The 13,604-nt window shown below is 59.5% G+C and overlaps 1 protein-coding gene across 9 annotated transcripts in view; it reads left to right on the top strand.

Annotated features, from left to right (window-relative positions):
* The window catches only part of UBR4 (ubiquitin protein ligase E3 component n-recognin 4), a 74,806-nt gene extending 61,465 nt beyond the window's left edge, over positions 1-13,341 (top strand). For 5 of the 9 annotated variants that reach the window (XM_077311645.1, XM_077311640.1, XM_077311642.1 and 2 more), the window contains 18 exons: positions 76-273; positions 662-742; positions 4,264-4,351; positions 5,171-5,316; positions 5,702-5,809; positions 5,916-6,035; positions 6,895-7,085; positions 7,344-7,517; positions 8,159-8,258; positions 8,343-8,561; positions 8,715-8,828; positions 9,020-9,162; positions 9,563-9,688; positions 9,918-10,112; positions 10,511-10,735; positions 12,064-12,154; positions 12,370-12,532; positions 12,925-13,341. In XM_077311645.1, the coding sequence (XP_077167760.1) occupies positions 76-273; positions 662-742; positions 4,264-4,351; positions 5,171-5,316; positions 5,702-5,809; positions 5,916-6,035; positions 6,895-7,085; positions 7,344-7,517; positions 8,159-8,258; positions 8,343-8,561; positions 8,715-8,828; positions 9,020-9,162; positions 9,563-9,688; positions 9,918-10,112; positions 10,511-10,735; positions 12,064-12,154; positions 12,370-12,532; positions 12,925-12,989 (2,547 nt within the window). In that variant the 3' untranslated portion in view covers positions 12,990-13,341. The remainder of the gene's footprint in view (positions 1-75; positions 274-661; positions 743-4,263; positions 4,352-5,170; positions 5,317-5,701; positions 5,810-5,915; positions 6,036-6,894; positions 7,086-7,343; positions 7,518-8,158; positions 8,259-8,342; positions 8,562-8,714; positions 8,829-9,019; positions 9,163-9,562; positions 9,689-9,917; positions 10,113-10,510; positions 10,736-12,063; positions 12,155-12,369; positions 12,533-12,924) is intronic. The other 4 variants (XM_077311647.1, XM_077311646.1, XM_077311643.1 and 1 more) reach the window with 2 other exon arrangements.
* The last annotated feature ends 263 nt before the right edge of the window (positions 13,342-13,604 follow it).

Raw genomic sequence — 13,604 nt, 5'->3', positions numbered from 1 at the left:
GAGGGGCAGGGGGCCCCTCCCTTGTGACAGGTTTGCAAGTCCCCCTGATCCTTGGCTTCATTCCCCGCGTCTCAGGAGGAGAACGAGGTGACAGAGTTCTTTGTCACTCTGGAGAAGGACCCGCAGCAGGAGGACTTCCTGCAGGGCCGGATGCCCGGCAACCCCTACAGCAGCAACGAACCGGGCATCGGGCCTCTGATGAGGGACATCAAGAACAAGATCTGCCAGGACTGCGACTTGGTGGCCCTGCTGGAGGATGACAGTGGCATGGAGGTGAGGGCAGGGAAGGTCCCAAGAAGGAAAGGGCAGCCTTCCAGTGCCTCCTAATCCCCTGGTAGCCTCCTGAGCTGGATTTCTGGGTCAGCTTTGGTCAGAACTATTTCTCCCCAGAGACATAGGAGTGAAGGGCCCTTCCTGACAGGGATGGAAGCCAGGCCTCTCCCACTGCTCTGGGCCTTCTCCCTGATGTCTCCTGTGCAGAGCTGGCGTGGGTCACTGCACTGGCTGGGTACAAGGCCCTGTCCTCTCCAGTGGGAGATTGCAGTGCCTCCTGCCTTTTGCCCATCAGTGTGAAAAAGAACCCTGAACGGAGAGCCCCCCCCCCCCCACAGCTGCCTCCAGTCAGGTGTTTTTTTATTTTATTTTGCTTGTTTTCTTTCAGCTTTTAGTGAACAACAAGATCATCAGCTTGGACCTCCCAGTGGCCGAAGTCTACAAGAAAGTCTGGTGTCCGACCAACGAGGTACATTACGTAACCTCCCTGCTTTGCCTTCTGCCACTGTGCCTCCCCTGACCCACTTCTCCTGCAGCCATCAGTGCTCTTCTCTGTCCCCCCCCCCAAGGGCAGAGAGGGTGTGTGGAGGGCTCCTGAGGCCGGCAAGAGCTCAGCGTGTTTGGCTCAGCGGGAGTGGGGGGGGGGGAGCCTAGTGGCTCTGGACAGAACAGCCCCAAATGCCAGCATGCTGGCTGCTCCCACAGGGGCGGGATTTTGTTTGCCAGCCTCTTTTTCTCCATAGATTCCTTCAGTCTCTCAGGTCTTAGCATGGTCAGCCTGTGCCTTTCACAGGGTGTGTGGCTGCATACTGGCCTAGCGAGGCTCTGATCCTGACGGGCAGCCGGGCTTGCGGGTCTCAGCAGTCCGCTTGCCGGTGTGGGAGCACACCCTGGCGTTGGCTCCTGCGAGAACATTTGGCAGCGGAGCGATGGACGTGCTTTGCGAGCGGCCTGACAGGCCTTTGCTGTCGCGGCTGGGAAGCAGAAAGCGCCCCGTTCCCTTCTGGCAGTGGAGTGCCGGTGAGCAGCGGCAGGGAAGGTGCGCAGACGAGGCGGCCCACGTTAGGCCAGCTGACTGTCATGGTTTCCGCCAGTAACACAAAATGCATGGAAATTATGAAAATGATCTACAATTTAAGATTCAAGCAGGGGAAAAGGCCGGAGGTGTATGACAGCTAGCAAATGCAAAATAGCAGAACGTTTTTGAAAGCAAAGGGTTTTTTATTTTTTTTAAAAAAAATCCTGAAAGGGGAGTGTGGGAGGAGGGGGGATTTTGTAAGCATTTGATGGTTTGGCTTGCCTATTAGTGCCAAACGCTGGGTATTATCCTCTAGGAATGAATATGCTAAAATAACCCTTCCTCATCACCGATGTTCAAAAGGATCTCATGTTTTGTCAGGAAGCAGCTGGGAGATTAATATGTTACGATGTTCTGTGTTCAAGTGGCCCGTGTTTCTGTGCACTGACAGGTTTCGAACAGAGCCCTGCCTGCCATATTTTTTTAAGTGACCCAGGACTTCCTCGGGGGGTGGGCACTGAGGCTGGGAGGGTGGCTTTTCCTCCAGCTCCTTCTTTCCGGGAGGGGTTTGTGTGCAGAGCTGAACGCCTCGGGGAAGGGCCTTAGCTTGTCTCTGTCCCAGATCTTTGGTTTATTGTCCTTAATGGGTGTTGATGTTCTTGTCTCAGTTTTCTCAAATATAACTTTGCTGGCAGGAGGCTGCTAGAATTTTGGTTCGCATTCTTGTCCCTGCCCCTTAAAATATTCCTGGCCCTGTCGGCTTGATGCATCTGCCCCCCCCCCTTTCTTCTGAGCCCTGTGTTGAAAAATGCATCTTGCAGCAGCCTGGTGAAGGAAACTGTTCCTGCTGGGACCCAAATTGGTTTGAAAGTGGGCGGGGTCATTTCTTCAATTGAGGATAAAATAGCCGCACACCTTGAGCCCAGAGGGAGTGAAAGACGGCAGCTGTTTTCTGGAGGAGCCGCTGTTGCGTGTGTGATTGTCCTGGGAGCAGGGGGGGGAGAAGCGGTGGGCAAGCAACCCGTCCGCAGTGGGGCACACTCTGGAGCAGAGGCATTCTCTGTCCTGACAGCCGACTGTTTGTGGCCTCAGGTCCCAGCAATCCCAAACTCCAAAGAGTGGAAATCAGTAAGGATTTATTCTGCAGAATAAGGCCCAGCATGAGAAGCCCATGCAACACTTTTTACCCGTTAACCTAAAGGAAGAAGGAATCCTCTTCTTTCATTACGGTGGCGCCGGGAGCCTAGGAAGTGACAGCAACAGTTTATTCATCTCCGCGGCTTCTGTGCAGCCCCACATGGGATCTGCGTCTGACCCAGGGCCTCCCCCGGAGAAGACCTCGCAAGTCCTGGGACAGGGCTGCTGGACGGAAGGGGTGGGCCTCGTCAGCACTGGCCACAGGATGGCCTCTTTGGGCATCGGACTCTCCTGCACAAGACCCGAGAGCCTGGCACAGGAGGCCAGCTTTGGAAATGGCGTTTTTGTTCACATGGGTTCTGATAATGCACACGCATGCATGAGCCCATCTGATGCGTGTGGACAAGAGAAGGAGGAGGGTCTGGCTGCACGCGCTCCTTCCTCACACGCTCCGCTGAGCCCTCCCCCCTCCCGGCTGTCCCTTCAGGCTGAGGAGCTTAGGAGGGGCCAGAGGTGGGGCCAGATCCGCAGGCTGTCTGGCCGCCTGTTGAATTTTGGCATGGCTCCCCTTCCCAGCATGCGCCACAGCTTTTGACAGCCCCGTTGGGGAGTTCCGTGGCATTACTGTCAGCAAACCCGCTTTCATCTGCCTCCCGTTGTTGATAGCCCCCCCCCCCCCCCCCCGTTCTGGAGCTCTTTCGGTTCCCTGGGAGATAGACAGGCACACAAGTATCAGCCCTTGGGTTGCTTTGTCTGGCTTCTCCCTCTCCCTGGCTTTCTCTTTGTTCGTCTGCCATTTTACCAGAGCTCCCTGTAGTGTTAATTGAGGGTCTCTTGCGCGGCCTTTGAGCTGCCCCCCCCTCCCGCCAGCAGTGGGTTTTCCCCAGGGCTTTCAGGATCTGCTCTGACAGTAAGCGCTGCTTATTCCACGTAAGGCTTAGCAACAGACTGCCTGACAGGTCCCCTGCTCCATCTTCCCAGTTCCCCCAAATATGCTCTCTGTCTCCCAAAGCTAGGATTTCCTTCCCCACACACACACACACTTTCTTTTCTGCTCTGTAGACTTAAATGGTATTAAAATAGAAAGTTTGGGGAGAAGAAGAGAGAGACAGACAAACAGCCAGAGCTCCTGGCGTGAAACCAACACCTCCTTTAGGGAAAGTTTTAGCAAGCCCTTTTCCTGCTTAGGCGCCTTCCTAATACCCCGTTTCACTTAAAAGCCTATTAAACTGTCACTCTCCTCCCATCCCCCCTCCCGTTCTCATCAGTCGAAGATGTCTCTTCCCCCCCCCCCGTGCTTCCCCCCCCTCCCCCCGAGTGCCAGTCTTATTAATGTCTCTTTTCCTGTTCTGTACATATGACGGCTTATTCCCAGTCCGGTCCTGAATGCTCAGAGTGCATTATTTTGGGTTTTTAGCCATTATGACCAGCTGCAGAGTGGGGGGGGGGTCTGCTGGGTCCCGGAGCCCTTCAAGGCCTCTGCTGCTGCCGCTGGGTCTTATTTTTGATCTGGAGGGCTCCCAGGGGGGGAACTTCAGCACTCAACGGCAGCCTCTCCTTAAGAGCCGTTTCTCAAAACAGATGAGCAGCAGGGGCCCAGGGCGTCCGGTAGGATGTGGCCCCCTTCAGAGCTTCTGCATCTCACTGGTGGCTCCCTGGGAGCGCATGAGAGGGCCCTCCTTGTGAGTGTGCTGAGGCCTTTCAAGGGGCAGTGATGCTCAAACTAAAGAGCTGCCTGGGGCAAAACTTTTTAAAACTTCCTCCGTGAGTTGGGCCTCCTTTCTCACCTCCCCTGCGGCAGGGAGTCCATCCTGTTTCCTCTGTGTCCTTCCCAGGGAGAGCCCATGCGGATTATTTACCGGATGCGTGGGCTGCTGGGAGATGCGACGGAGGAGTTTATTGAGTCGCTGGATTCCACAACAGGTACGCGGAGAGAAGGTTTGGCCCTGCTGTGTTTTTGGCTCCTCCTTTGGCCCAGGGTGTTGCCTTGGGCTGGAGGCTGTTGTGATCTTGCCCTGTTTCAACAGAGTTCTTTGGCCAGCAGCCCACATGCTCACTGAATCCATGGCTACTGGTCAAGGTCACTAACGTAGGGAGTAACCTCCACATTCCCAGGGAGCAAAGCCATCCTAGAAGCAGCATACAGAAGGTCCCAGGTTCAATCCCCAGCAGCATCTCCAGCGAAAAGGACCAGGCAAGGCATGACATGAAAGACCTTTGCCTGAGACCCTGGAAGAGCCGCTGTCAGTCTGAGTAGACCAGGGGTGGGCAAACTGCGGCCCTCCAGAGGTCCGGGGACTACAATTCCCATGAGCCCCTGGAGTAGACAGTGCTGATGTGGATGAACTCGCAGTCTGATTCAGTAGAAAGCTGCATTAGGCGTTCATGGTGGAGGGCCTCAGCCACGGTGCCCTGCTTGGGACACCTCCGGGGCGACTCGTGGGCCACTGTGTGAAACAGCTAGATTGGGAGGCCCCGTCATCTCATCCAGCGGGCCTCTTCTGATGCTCTTATGGCCTAGCACATTCACAAGACACCCCTTGGCACATGGTCAGTCAGTCTCCCCACCACGCAACTGAGCAAGATGCCCAGCGGAGTCCACAGTGGGCGTTCCCTGCCCCGATCATGAGTGGCTCTGTTGTGGGGGGTATTGCCTGATCTCCTGGGCCCTCCGCCCCCCCGCTGGCTGGCAGGCACGGATTCTTCTCCGTTCTGTTGATGCCGTTGCCTCTCTCCTGTCAGCCTCTTTCTTTTCCCCAGATGAAGAGGAGGATGAGGAAGAAGTGTACAAGATGGCGGGTGTGATGGCCCAGTGTGGGGGGCTGGGCTGCATGCTGAACCGCTTGACGGGCATCCGGGATTTCAAACAGGGGCGCCACCTCCTGACGGTGAGTCTCCCGCCAGCTCTGCTGGGTCATGGGGCAGGAGTGTTTCTATTTGGGCAGCAGAGGCCGGCTCTGGGACGTGTCCCTCGCCTCTCTGTCATCCTTCTTTCAGTAAGGCTCAGGCAAATTCAATTGCTGGCAGCCAGGCAGAAATCCACCGGGGCTGCTGCTGGTTTGGGCTGGGTGTTTGACAGCTGGTTGTTTGCATGAAAGGTGAGCTGCCAGTTTTGTCTGGTCCAGCTGGATGATTCTCTGGGCTGTTGTCGCAGGAGCTCCTTAACAAGAAGGGCGGGGTGCAAATGCAGAGTGGGGCAGCGTGGCCCAAGAGTGGGATGCCTGGTCCGTGGGCTCTGAGCGGCTGTGCCCTGCTCTCCTGCCCCTCCTCCAGGTGCTGCTGAAGCTCTTCAGCTACTGCGTCAAGGTCAAGGTGAACCGTCAGCAGCTGGTCAAGCTGGAGATGAACACGCTCAACGTCATGCTGGGGACCCTGAACCTGGTGAGGAGGGCAGGCCGCTCGGGTGCGCCTTCCGCTTCTGCTGACCCAGCCGGCGGCCAGGAGAGGGATGTGCGCTGCAACGGCCGTGTTGTCCCTTTCCCCACAGGCTTTGGTGGCCGAGCAGGAGAGCAAAGACAGCGGAGGGGCGGCCGTGGCAGAGCAGGTGCTCAGCATCATGGAGATCATCTTGGATGAGTCCAACGCAGAGCCCCTGAGCGAAGACAAGGTGCGGGGAGGGCCAGTGGGAGTCTGCCTCTCTTGCTGGGGGGGGGGGTCTTCCTTCCCCACTCTGTCGAGCCTCCTCCGCCCGCTGGGCCCCTCCCTTCACCTGCCACCTGCTCCTTTTAACTGGACTCAACCGGGGACCTTCCACACACTAAGCAGATGCTCTGGCACTGCTCCCCACCTGGGAGGCCTGGCGGTCCTTTAGGCGCAGGAGGCATTCTGCCTCGCAAGCCCTTCACCTGCCGCCGGAAGCCCTGAGTCCGGTGAGAGCTCTGTCCAGACAAGGCTCCTCCAGCCTGAGTTATGGCCGTCCTTCCTCCCCCGACGCTCCTGCAGGGCTCGCTAATGGCTGAGCCGGCCTCGAGGCTTGGGGTTAAGACAGCGTTAATGGCCGGCAGGGCTTGCACTGCTGGATTGCTCTCCTGGGGAGGAGCTGGGAGTGCTTCTTCCTTCGTGCCAGGAGGCCGCTCTTATTCCACCGTGTGCGCTCAAAATAAATGGACAGAGTAATTAGTCTGGGGAAGTGCCCACAGAGGAGGAGGAGGAGGAGGCCTGTTACAGCTCTGCGTGAGTCATGGCTCTGGCCTAGGCCATTTTCCAATCTGCCTTTGGGAGGTTGAGGTTGGGGTGGTTCTGACCCATGTGATCCAGTCGCACATGAGACAGGGGCAGAGCAGGATGCTCCTCCCCTGGTGTGCCTGAGTGGCTGCTCTCCTTGTGGCCATGGGGCCCTTGTGAGGAGGGGCACACGGCTGTTTGCTGGAGGGCGAAGGAGACAGAGCAGAGGAGGAGGAAGGGTGCTCAGAACAGAGGGGGGACTCATCTGAATGTACCCGTTGTTGTCTCCCCCTCCTCTGCAGGGCAACCTCCTCCTGACGGGGGACAAGGACCAGCTGGTAATGCTGCTGGACCAGATCAACAGCACGTTTGTCCGCTCCAACCCCAGTGTCCTCCAAGGCCTCTTGCGCATCATCCCCTACCTGTCCTTTGGGGAGACAGAGAAGATGCAGATCCTGGTGGATCGCTTCAAGCCCTACTGCAACTTCGACAAGTAGGTGACGGCCAGCAAAAGGCTAGGCCCTCTCTCCTGGGCAGGGAGGAACTACTGGGGGGGCGGGGGGGCGGCACACACAGCAGACAAGTCTCTCCACACGCCGGTCTGGGCGCCTGAAATTCAGGGCTGAGGCTCTGAACTAGGGGCTGTGTTGCTTTCCCCTGGGATTGCATGAGCCAGCCGGCTCTCCTGGTGTTTCTCGTGAGCTGGAGCCCCCGCAGCGCATGGCAGGACTCGGCCTTCCTTCTCCCTCAGGTATGACGAGGAGCACAGCGGAGACGACAAGGTCTTCCTGGACTGCTTCTGCAAGATCGCTGCCGGCATCAAGAACAACAGCAACGGGCACCTGCTGAAGGACCGCATTCTCCAGAGGGGGATCACCCAGAGCGCCCTGGACTACATGAAGAAGCACATCCCCAGCGCCAAGAAGTGAGGGCCCGCCAGGGGTTGGGCAGGGCCGGACTTGGGACCGCTGGTCTCGGGGGCTGGGCCATCACGGGCAAGGGGGGAGGGGCTTCTGGGGTGCCTCAGGAGGTGAGCCTTGATGGCCGATGCCTTCCTGCCTAGAGGGTGCTCTGCTCCTGCCTCCTTTGCTCCTCTTAGCTCAGGGTCTTGCAGGTTCCTTCCCTGGCACTTCCAGTTAGAGGCTCTTGGGTGCCAGGAAAGGCCTTTCTATGCTCTGCCACCTCAGACGAGGCATCGGAGAACTGGCTCTGAGCACACCCCCCCCCATCTTGTCAGGGGAGCCATTCCGGCTCCAGAGGGAGCCTTTAGGGCCTGCTGAAACAAGGGAGCCCCTCCCCTCCCCACTTTCAGAGTTCAGCTTCTCCTTGGGGCCTCTGGGAGATGGGAGTCACTCCTGGCAGACAGACTGCATGGCTTCCCCATGGCGGGTCTGACTGTTGCCCAGGGACAAGAACGTGAGGACCGTGAGGGAACGGCATGGGTGGGCTTGGACTCATTTCCCCCCTCCCCATGTCCATATGGGGGCAGCCTCTTTTCCAAAGGCGCTCTGTGGGGGAGCAGGGCGGCCTTTCTGCTGCTCTAACCTCTCCGTCCGTCTTGTGCAGTTTGGATGCTGACGTCTGGAAGAAGTTCTTGTCTCGGCCAGCTCTCCCCTTCATCCTGAGGCTCCTGCGGGGCCTGGCCACCCAGCACCCAGCCACACAGGTGAGGGGGGGGGCCTTTCTCACATGGGGCTCCCAGCAGGCCTTTGCGCACCGGCTCCTGAGCGTGGCCGGCTTTCCCCCACAGGTGCTGATTGGGACGGACTCGATCCCAAATCTCCACAAACTGGAGCAAGTGTCCAGTGACGAAGGAATCGGGACCCTTGCGGAGAACCTGCTGGAGGCCCTGCGGGAGCACCCAGAAGTGAACAAGAAGATTGATGCGGCCCGGAGGGAGACTCGCGCGGAGAAGAAGCGCATGGCCATGGCGATGCGGCAGAAGGCCCTGGGCACGCTGGGCATGACGGTGAGAGCAGCCAGGGACCCCCTTCCTCCTGGCCACTGGCCAGGGCCCGCTTGGGGTGGGGGGCAGGCAGCCGTTGACGGGGAAAGGAGCAGCCGGGAAGCCCCGAGAGAGTTCCGGAGGGGCTCATCCCCCCATCTCCCCTCCCCCCACCAGACCAACGAGAAAGGCCAAGTGGTGACGAAGACGGCGCTCCTGAAGCAGATGGAGGAGCTGATCGAAGAGCCCGGCTTGACCTGCTGTATCTGCCGGGAGGGCTACAAGTTCCAGGTGGGCTGCCAGGGGCCGCTCACTGGGAAAGGGGGTGCAAGTCGGGGGGGGGGGAGAGCCTCTCAAGGCCCAGAGCAGCAGAAGCCTGCGGGTCACTGCTTGTCCACGCCCTCAAGAGGGAGCCGAGGGGAGCAGCGTGAGCAGCCCGGCCCCACCAACTCTGGGCCGTCCCTTCTGTGCTCTCCTCACAGCCGACCAAAGTGCTGGGGATTTACACCTTCACCAAGCGGGTAGCTCTGGAGGAGTTTGAGAACAAGCCTCGGAAGCAGCAGGGCTACAGCACCGTCTCCCACTTCAACATCGTCCACTACGACTGTCACCTGGCGGCCGTGAGGTGAGGACAGGCCCCTCCCCAGCATGGCTGGCGGCCACGGAGGGGGGCTGGGCAGTGGTCTCCTGCTTGGCTCCTGCGCAAACCAGACCGTAGCTCGTCACCATCCTCGTGAAGGAGGGCAGCATTAAGATCCCCTGCTGAAAATAGGGGAGTGAGGTAGTGGCTTGATCCACCCCCAGCCCCACGTCATTCCCTCTGCTGCCACATAGCCCCGGGCGGGGGTGGGGGGGGGGGAGGTCATGCCCAGCCAACCTCTTCAGCTTGGGTGAAACTCCAGCAGAGTGCCTTTTCCACCGGTGTCAGCAGGACTGCCTGGCTGGCTCTTTGCAGGGCCTTGGGTGGGCTCCGTCGTTCCTGCGGGGCCTGACTCTCCCTCCCTCCCCCTCCCCTCCCTGCGCAGGCTGGCCCGCGGACGCGAGGAGTGGGAGAGCGCTGCCCTGCAGAACGCCAACACCAAGTGCAATGGGCTGCTGCCAGTGTGGGGCCCCCATGTTCCTGAATCCGCTTTCGCCACCTGCTTAGCGAGGTGAGTCTGGGGGGCAGCCACGGTGCCCTTCACCCCCCCCCCATGTGCCCTCCTGGGGTAGGGGTGGCAGGACGGGAGCCAGCCTTGCCCTGGGAATCCTGCAGGCCTGCCAAGAGACAGTCTTGTGCCTTTCTAGCCCTGCCTGAGGCCAGCTGGGCCCTGGAGAGCTCCTGGCCTGCCCGGGTAGCAGAGCGGCAGCCTCATCGGGGGTGGGGGCGTCTTTCCGCAGGCACAACACCTACCTGCAGGAGTGCACGGGCCAGCGGGAGCCCACGTACCAGCTCAACGTCCACGACACCAAGCTGCTCTTCCTGCGGTTCGCCATGGAGCAGTCGTTCAGCGTGGACACGGGCGGCGGCGGGCGGGAGAGCAACGTCCACCTCATCCCCTACATCATCCACACCGTGCTCTACGTCCTCAACACGTCAGTTCCCCGGCTGCTCTCTCGGCCGCCCTCTGGGCTCGCGGGAGACGATTCAAAGGGCAGCTCACTGGGGCCGGGGGCGGGAGGGGCTGGAGCAGGGCCCAGAGGGACCGAGGCCAGGTCCCTCCCCAGCGCTTCCGCGTCCCGCTCCCTCTCAAGGCGAGCCTTTGGGAGTGGCCTGCACAGCTTGTGGCCAGGGGGGCAGTCGGTCCGGGGCGTGGAGCTAAGGGGGCCGAATTTGATGAAGGGGGTGTCGAAGTCTGGTTGGCCTCTGAGGAACCGAGCTGAGCGTGGCCCTGATCCAGCCTGTGTGGCCCGAGGCCAAGGGTCACCCATGCACTTTGTCGCTGCCTGTGTGGTCAGAGATCCTAAGGGATGGGGTGTCCCCCCCCCTGCAGGACGCGAGCCACCTCCCGCGAGGAGAAGAGCCTGCAGAGTTTCCTGGAGCAGCCGAAGGAAAAGTGGGTGGAGAGTGCCTTCGAGGTAGACGGGCCGCACTACTACACGGTGATGGCGCTGCACATCCTGCCCCCGGAGAAGTGGCAGGCCATGCGCATCGACATCCTCAGGCGGCTGCTGGTGGTCTGCCAGGCCCGGGTGGTGTCGCCAGGGGGGGCCAGCAGGTGAGAGCCCCGCACCCTTCTTCCTTTGGCTCCTGCCCTGGGCGGGAACTCCGGCTGAGCTCCGAGTGGTCTCTGCGTCAGATTCGCCCCTGGCTAGGCCAAGGCGTGCTCCTCTTTGGGACGCACCGTGCAGGAGCAAAAAGCCTCCTTTGCCTAGCAGGCTCAAGCCTGCTCAAGCCAGCTCAGAAGAGATCAGGGGAAGCCCCCGTGATTCATAGAGCCTGTCCCTGGCGCAGAAAGTTCTGCCTGCTTTTGGTTCAGGCTCCCTCTCCACCACCCCCACCCCCTGCTGCAGCCCTGCTCTGGGTCTGGATTTAGCCCTGGCTGCCTGTGCCTCCAGCCCTGCTGAGCTAAAATGGCTTCAGGCCTCATGTTTTGTCTTCCTCACCAAGAATTACTGGAGTGCCACTTTTGGATTTGCTGCATTGGAAAGGAAGGGGGCCTCCCAGGGAGTCAGGGGCTGGCTCTTGCGCCGTGGGTCTGCCCTGGAAAGGCAGCTGCTCGGGCGCTTCATGACCAGGCCGGAGGGGGCTGGCAACCTTCAGAGGGGCTGCACACTGCGCTATTGATTGCTTTGCAGCTTTCTGCTGGTCGCTGGGAAAATCTGACCTTGACTCACGTCTGCTGCTGACTTCTGGGAAAGGAGGTCTGGTTCCCAGGGGGGGCATTTCCCAAGGGGCTGCCTGCAGGTTTCGGATGCCTGAGGGAGAATTGGAGCAGAGGCCCATTCCACTTATTTATATATACAAACACGCATCCCTGCTACTTTTCTCCGCAGCGGGGACATAAAGTGGTTGACCACCTTTTCTCCTCACAGCAGTCCTGTGAGGCCGGTTAGGTGGCCTGAGGCCACCCCCAGTGAGATTCCTTGACAGAGCGGGGACTCCCAGCCCCCAACCCCCCCCCCCCGGTCCAGGGCTGTAGCCACTGCCTGACACTGGCTGTCAGTGAGGGGGGGGGGGAGAACTGCTTCTGAAGCACCGTTCACTTGACTTGACCCTTGGGCACACGGTGGTGGTGGTGATCAGTGGCTTGCCTGCCTTGAGGTCTAGAAGCATGCCTGCTTTTTAAAGTTGTGACCCTCGAAACGAGAGACTGCCTTTCAGAACCTTTGCCAGAGTTGGCATGGCACGCCATCCTTGCAGCTGTAACTGCACTCAGTTCAGGACTGCTTTTCTGTGAGAAAGGCCGGCCTCTCCCAGCTCCCCCATGGCTCATTGATGGGCTTCTGGCTGTTATCACAGCCAGACTATTCATCAGCAGGACTGTAGGCAGCAGCAGGAAGCAATTAATTCCAGGCCTTGAATTTGCTTTCGGCTCCCTGACAGGCTAACGGACAAAGCGGTGAAGGACTACGCTGCCTATCGCTCAGGCCTCCTCTTCTGGGCCCTCGTGGATCTGACTTACAACATATTCAAAGTAAGGAACTCAGCCTGGGCAGCATCCCACAGGTGGCCCCCCTCACAAACATTAGGCAAAAGAAGGGGGGGGATTCCCTCTGTAGCCCTGCTCCCCGCTGGGCTCCTGCAGAAGGGGAGATGCCTCTGTCTTAAGTCTCAGGCACCCTGGCCATTGAGCTGCAGCACCCTCTCCAAGGGAGCCGCCGCCTAACCCTTCTTTCTCCTTCCACTCAGAAGGTGCCTACAAGTAACACAGAGGGGGGCTGGTCCTACTCCCTGGCCGAGTACATCCGTCACAACGACATGCCCATCCACGAGGCGGCAGACAAGGTCCTCAAGACTTTCCAGGAGGAGTTCATGCCAGTGGAGACCTTCTCGGAATTTCTGGATGTGGCTGGTGAGTGCTGATATTCACTGGAGCACGCAGCTTGGCTCGCTTACTCGAGGCATCTGTAAGCAGTGCTCCAGCAGAAGGTTCTCTGTTCCGTCTTTAGCTAAAAGGCTGTCAAGCCACAGCAGCAGCCCTGGGCAGACCCAGGAAGAGCGTGGATCATGCTGGCTGGGATGGCTGCTTTGTTCTTTGTTGGCAGCCCCTGGGGGCTTGCCCAGAGCTGCCTGATGTAGGGAATGGGAGCAGCTGGCCCTGGGCCAGGGGGCCTTCGGGTGGCCCGGGCTTCTCTTCTTGTTCTTGGGGCTGGAGGCTGAAATGTAGCAGGAGGGAGGGAGGGAGAGGCGCCCTGCTCCTAGTGCCTGGCCGCTCTGCACTGACTTGACCTGCTTTGGTTGCAGGGCTGTTGTCTGAAATCAGCGACCCGGACAGTTTTGTCAAGGACCTCTTTGCCTCCATCCCCTGAGCCCTCCTGCCTGGAGCTGCGCCGTGAAGAGAGAGAGCAGGACGTGCTGCCCGTCCCGTCGTTCCTCTGTCTTTCCCCTCTCCCCTCCCCGCTGCAAGAACGTGGTAGTTTACCCCCGACACCCTCCCCTCCTTTTTTTTAATTTGCTCCCTTCAGTCTTGTTCTTGGAATGACGTTGGATTTTGGCTTGCTTCCTCCCCGGGGCCCTCCTCGCTTCTCAGCACGTTCTGCCTGGCGTTCCCGGCAGGAATCGCGTCCGGAGGTGCAGAACCCAAGCCCGCCCCAGTCCGTGTTCTGGCTTTTGTGTGCTGCGTGTGACTGTTTGACCGGCCAATAAATAAGTTAAGTCCAAGGAGTTTGGCCTGTTGAGGAGGGGCTTGGGTCCGTCCGGATTTTCTGTCCTGAGAGCTGGCCCTTTGCCCAGTGGGTGGGCTGCAAGAGGAGAAGAGCCCTGCTCCCCTCAAGCCGGCTGCTCTCCTTGGGAGGTTCCTGGCAGTTGCTGGTTCCAATTTCGTCTTGAACCCGGTTTGGGTCAGAGCTGGGATATCAGGATGTGGCAATTCTGCCCAGGAGCCCTCTGTTGAGACGTGTCTTCGTTGTGTACGGAATGAGAGC

Source organism: Paroedura picta, chromosome 15, assembly GCF_049243985.1.
Source record: "Paroedura picta isolate Pp20150507F chromosome 15, Ppicta_v3.0, whole genome shotgun sequence".
NCBI classification, from domain to species: domain Eukaryota; kingdom Metazoa; phylum Chordata; class Lepidosauria; order Squamata; family Gekkonidae; genus Paroedura; species Paroedura picta.
This window is presented reverse-complemented; position numbering and strand designations above follow the sequence as displayed.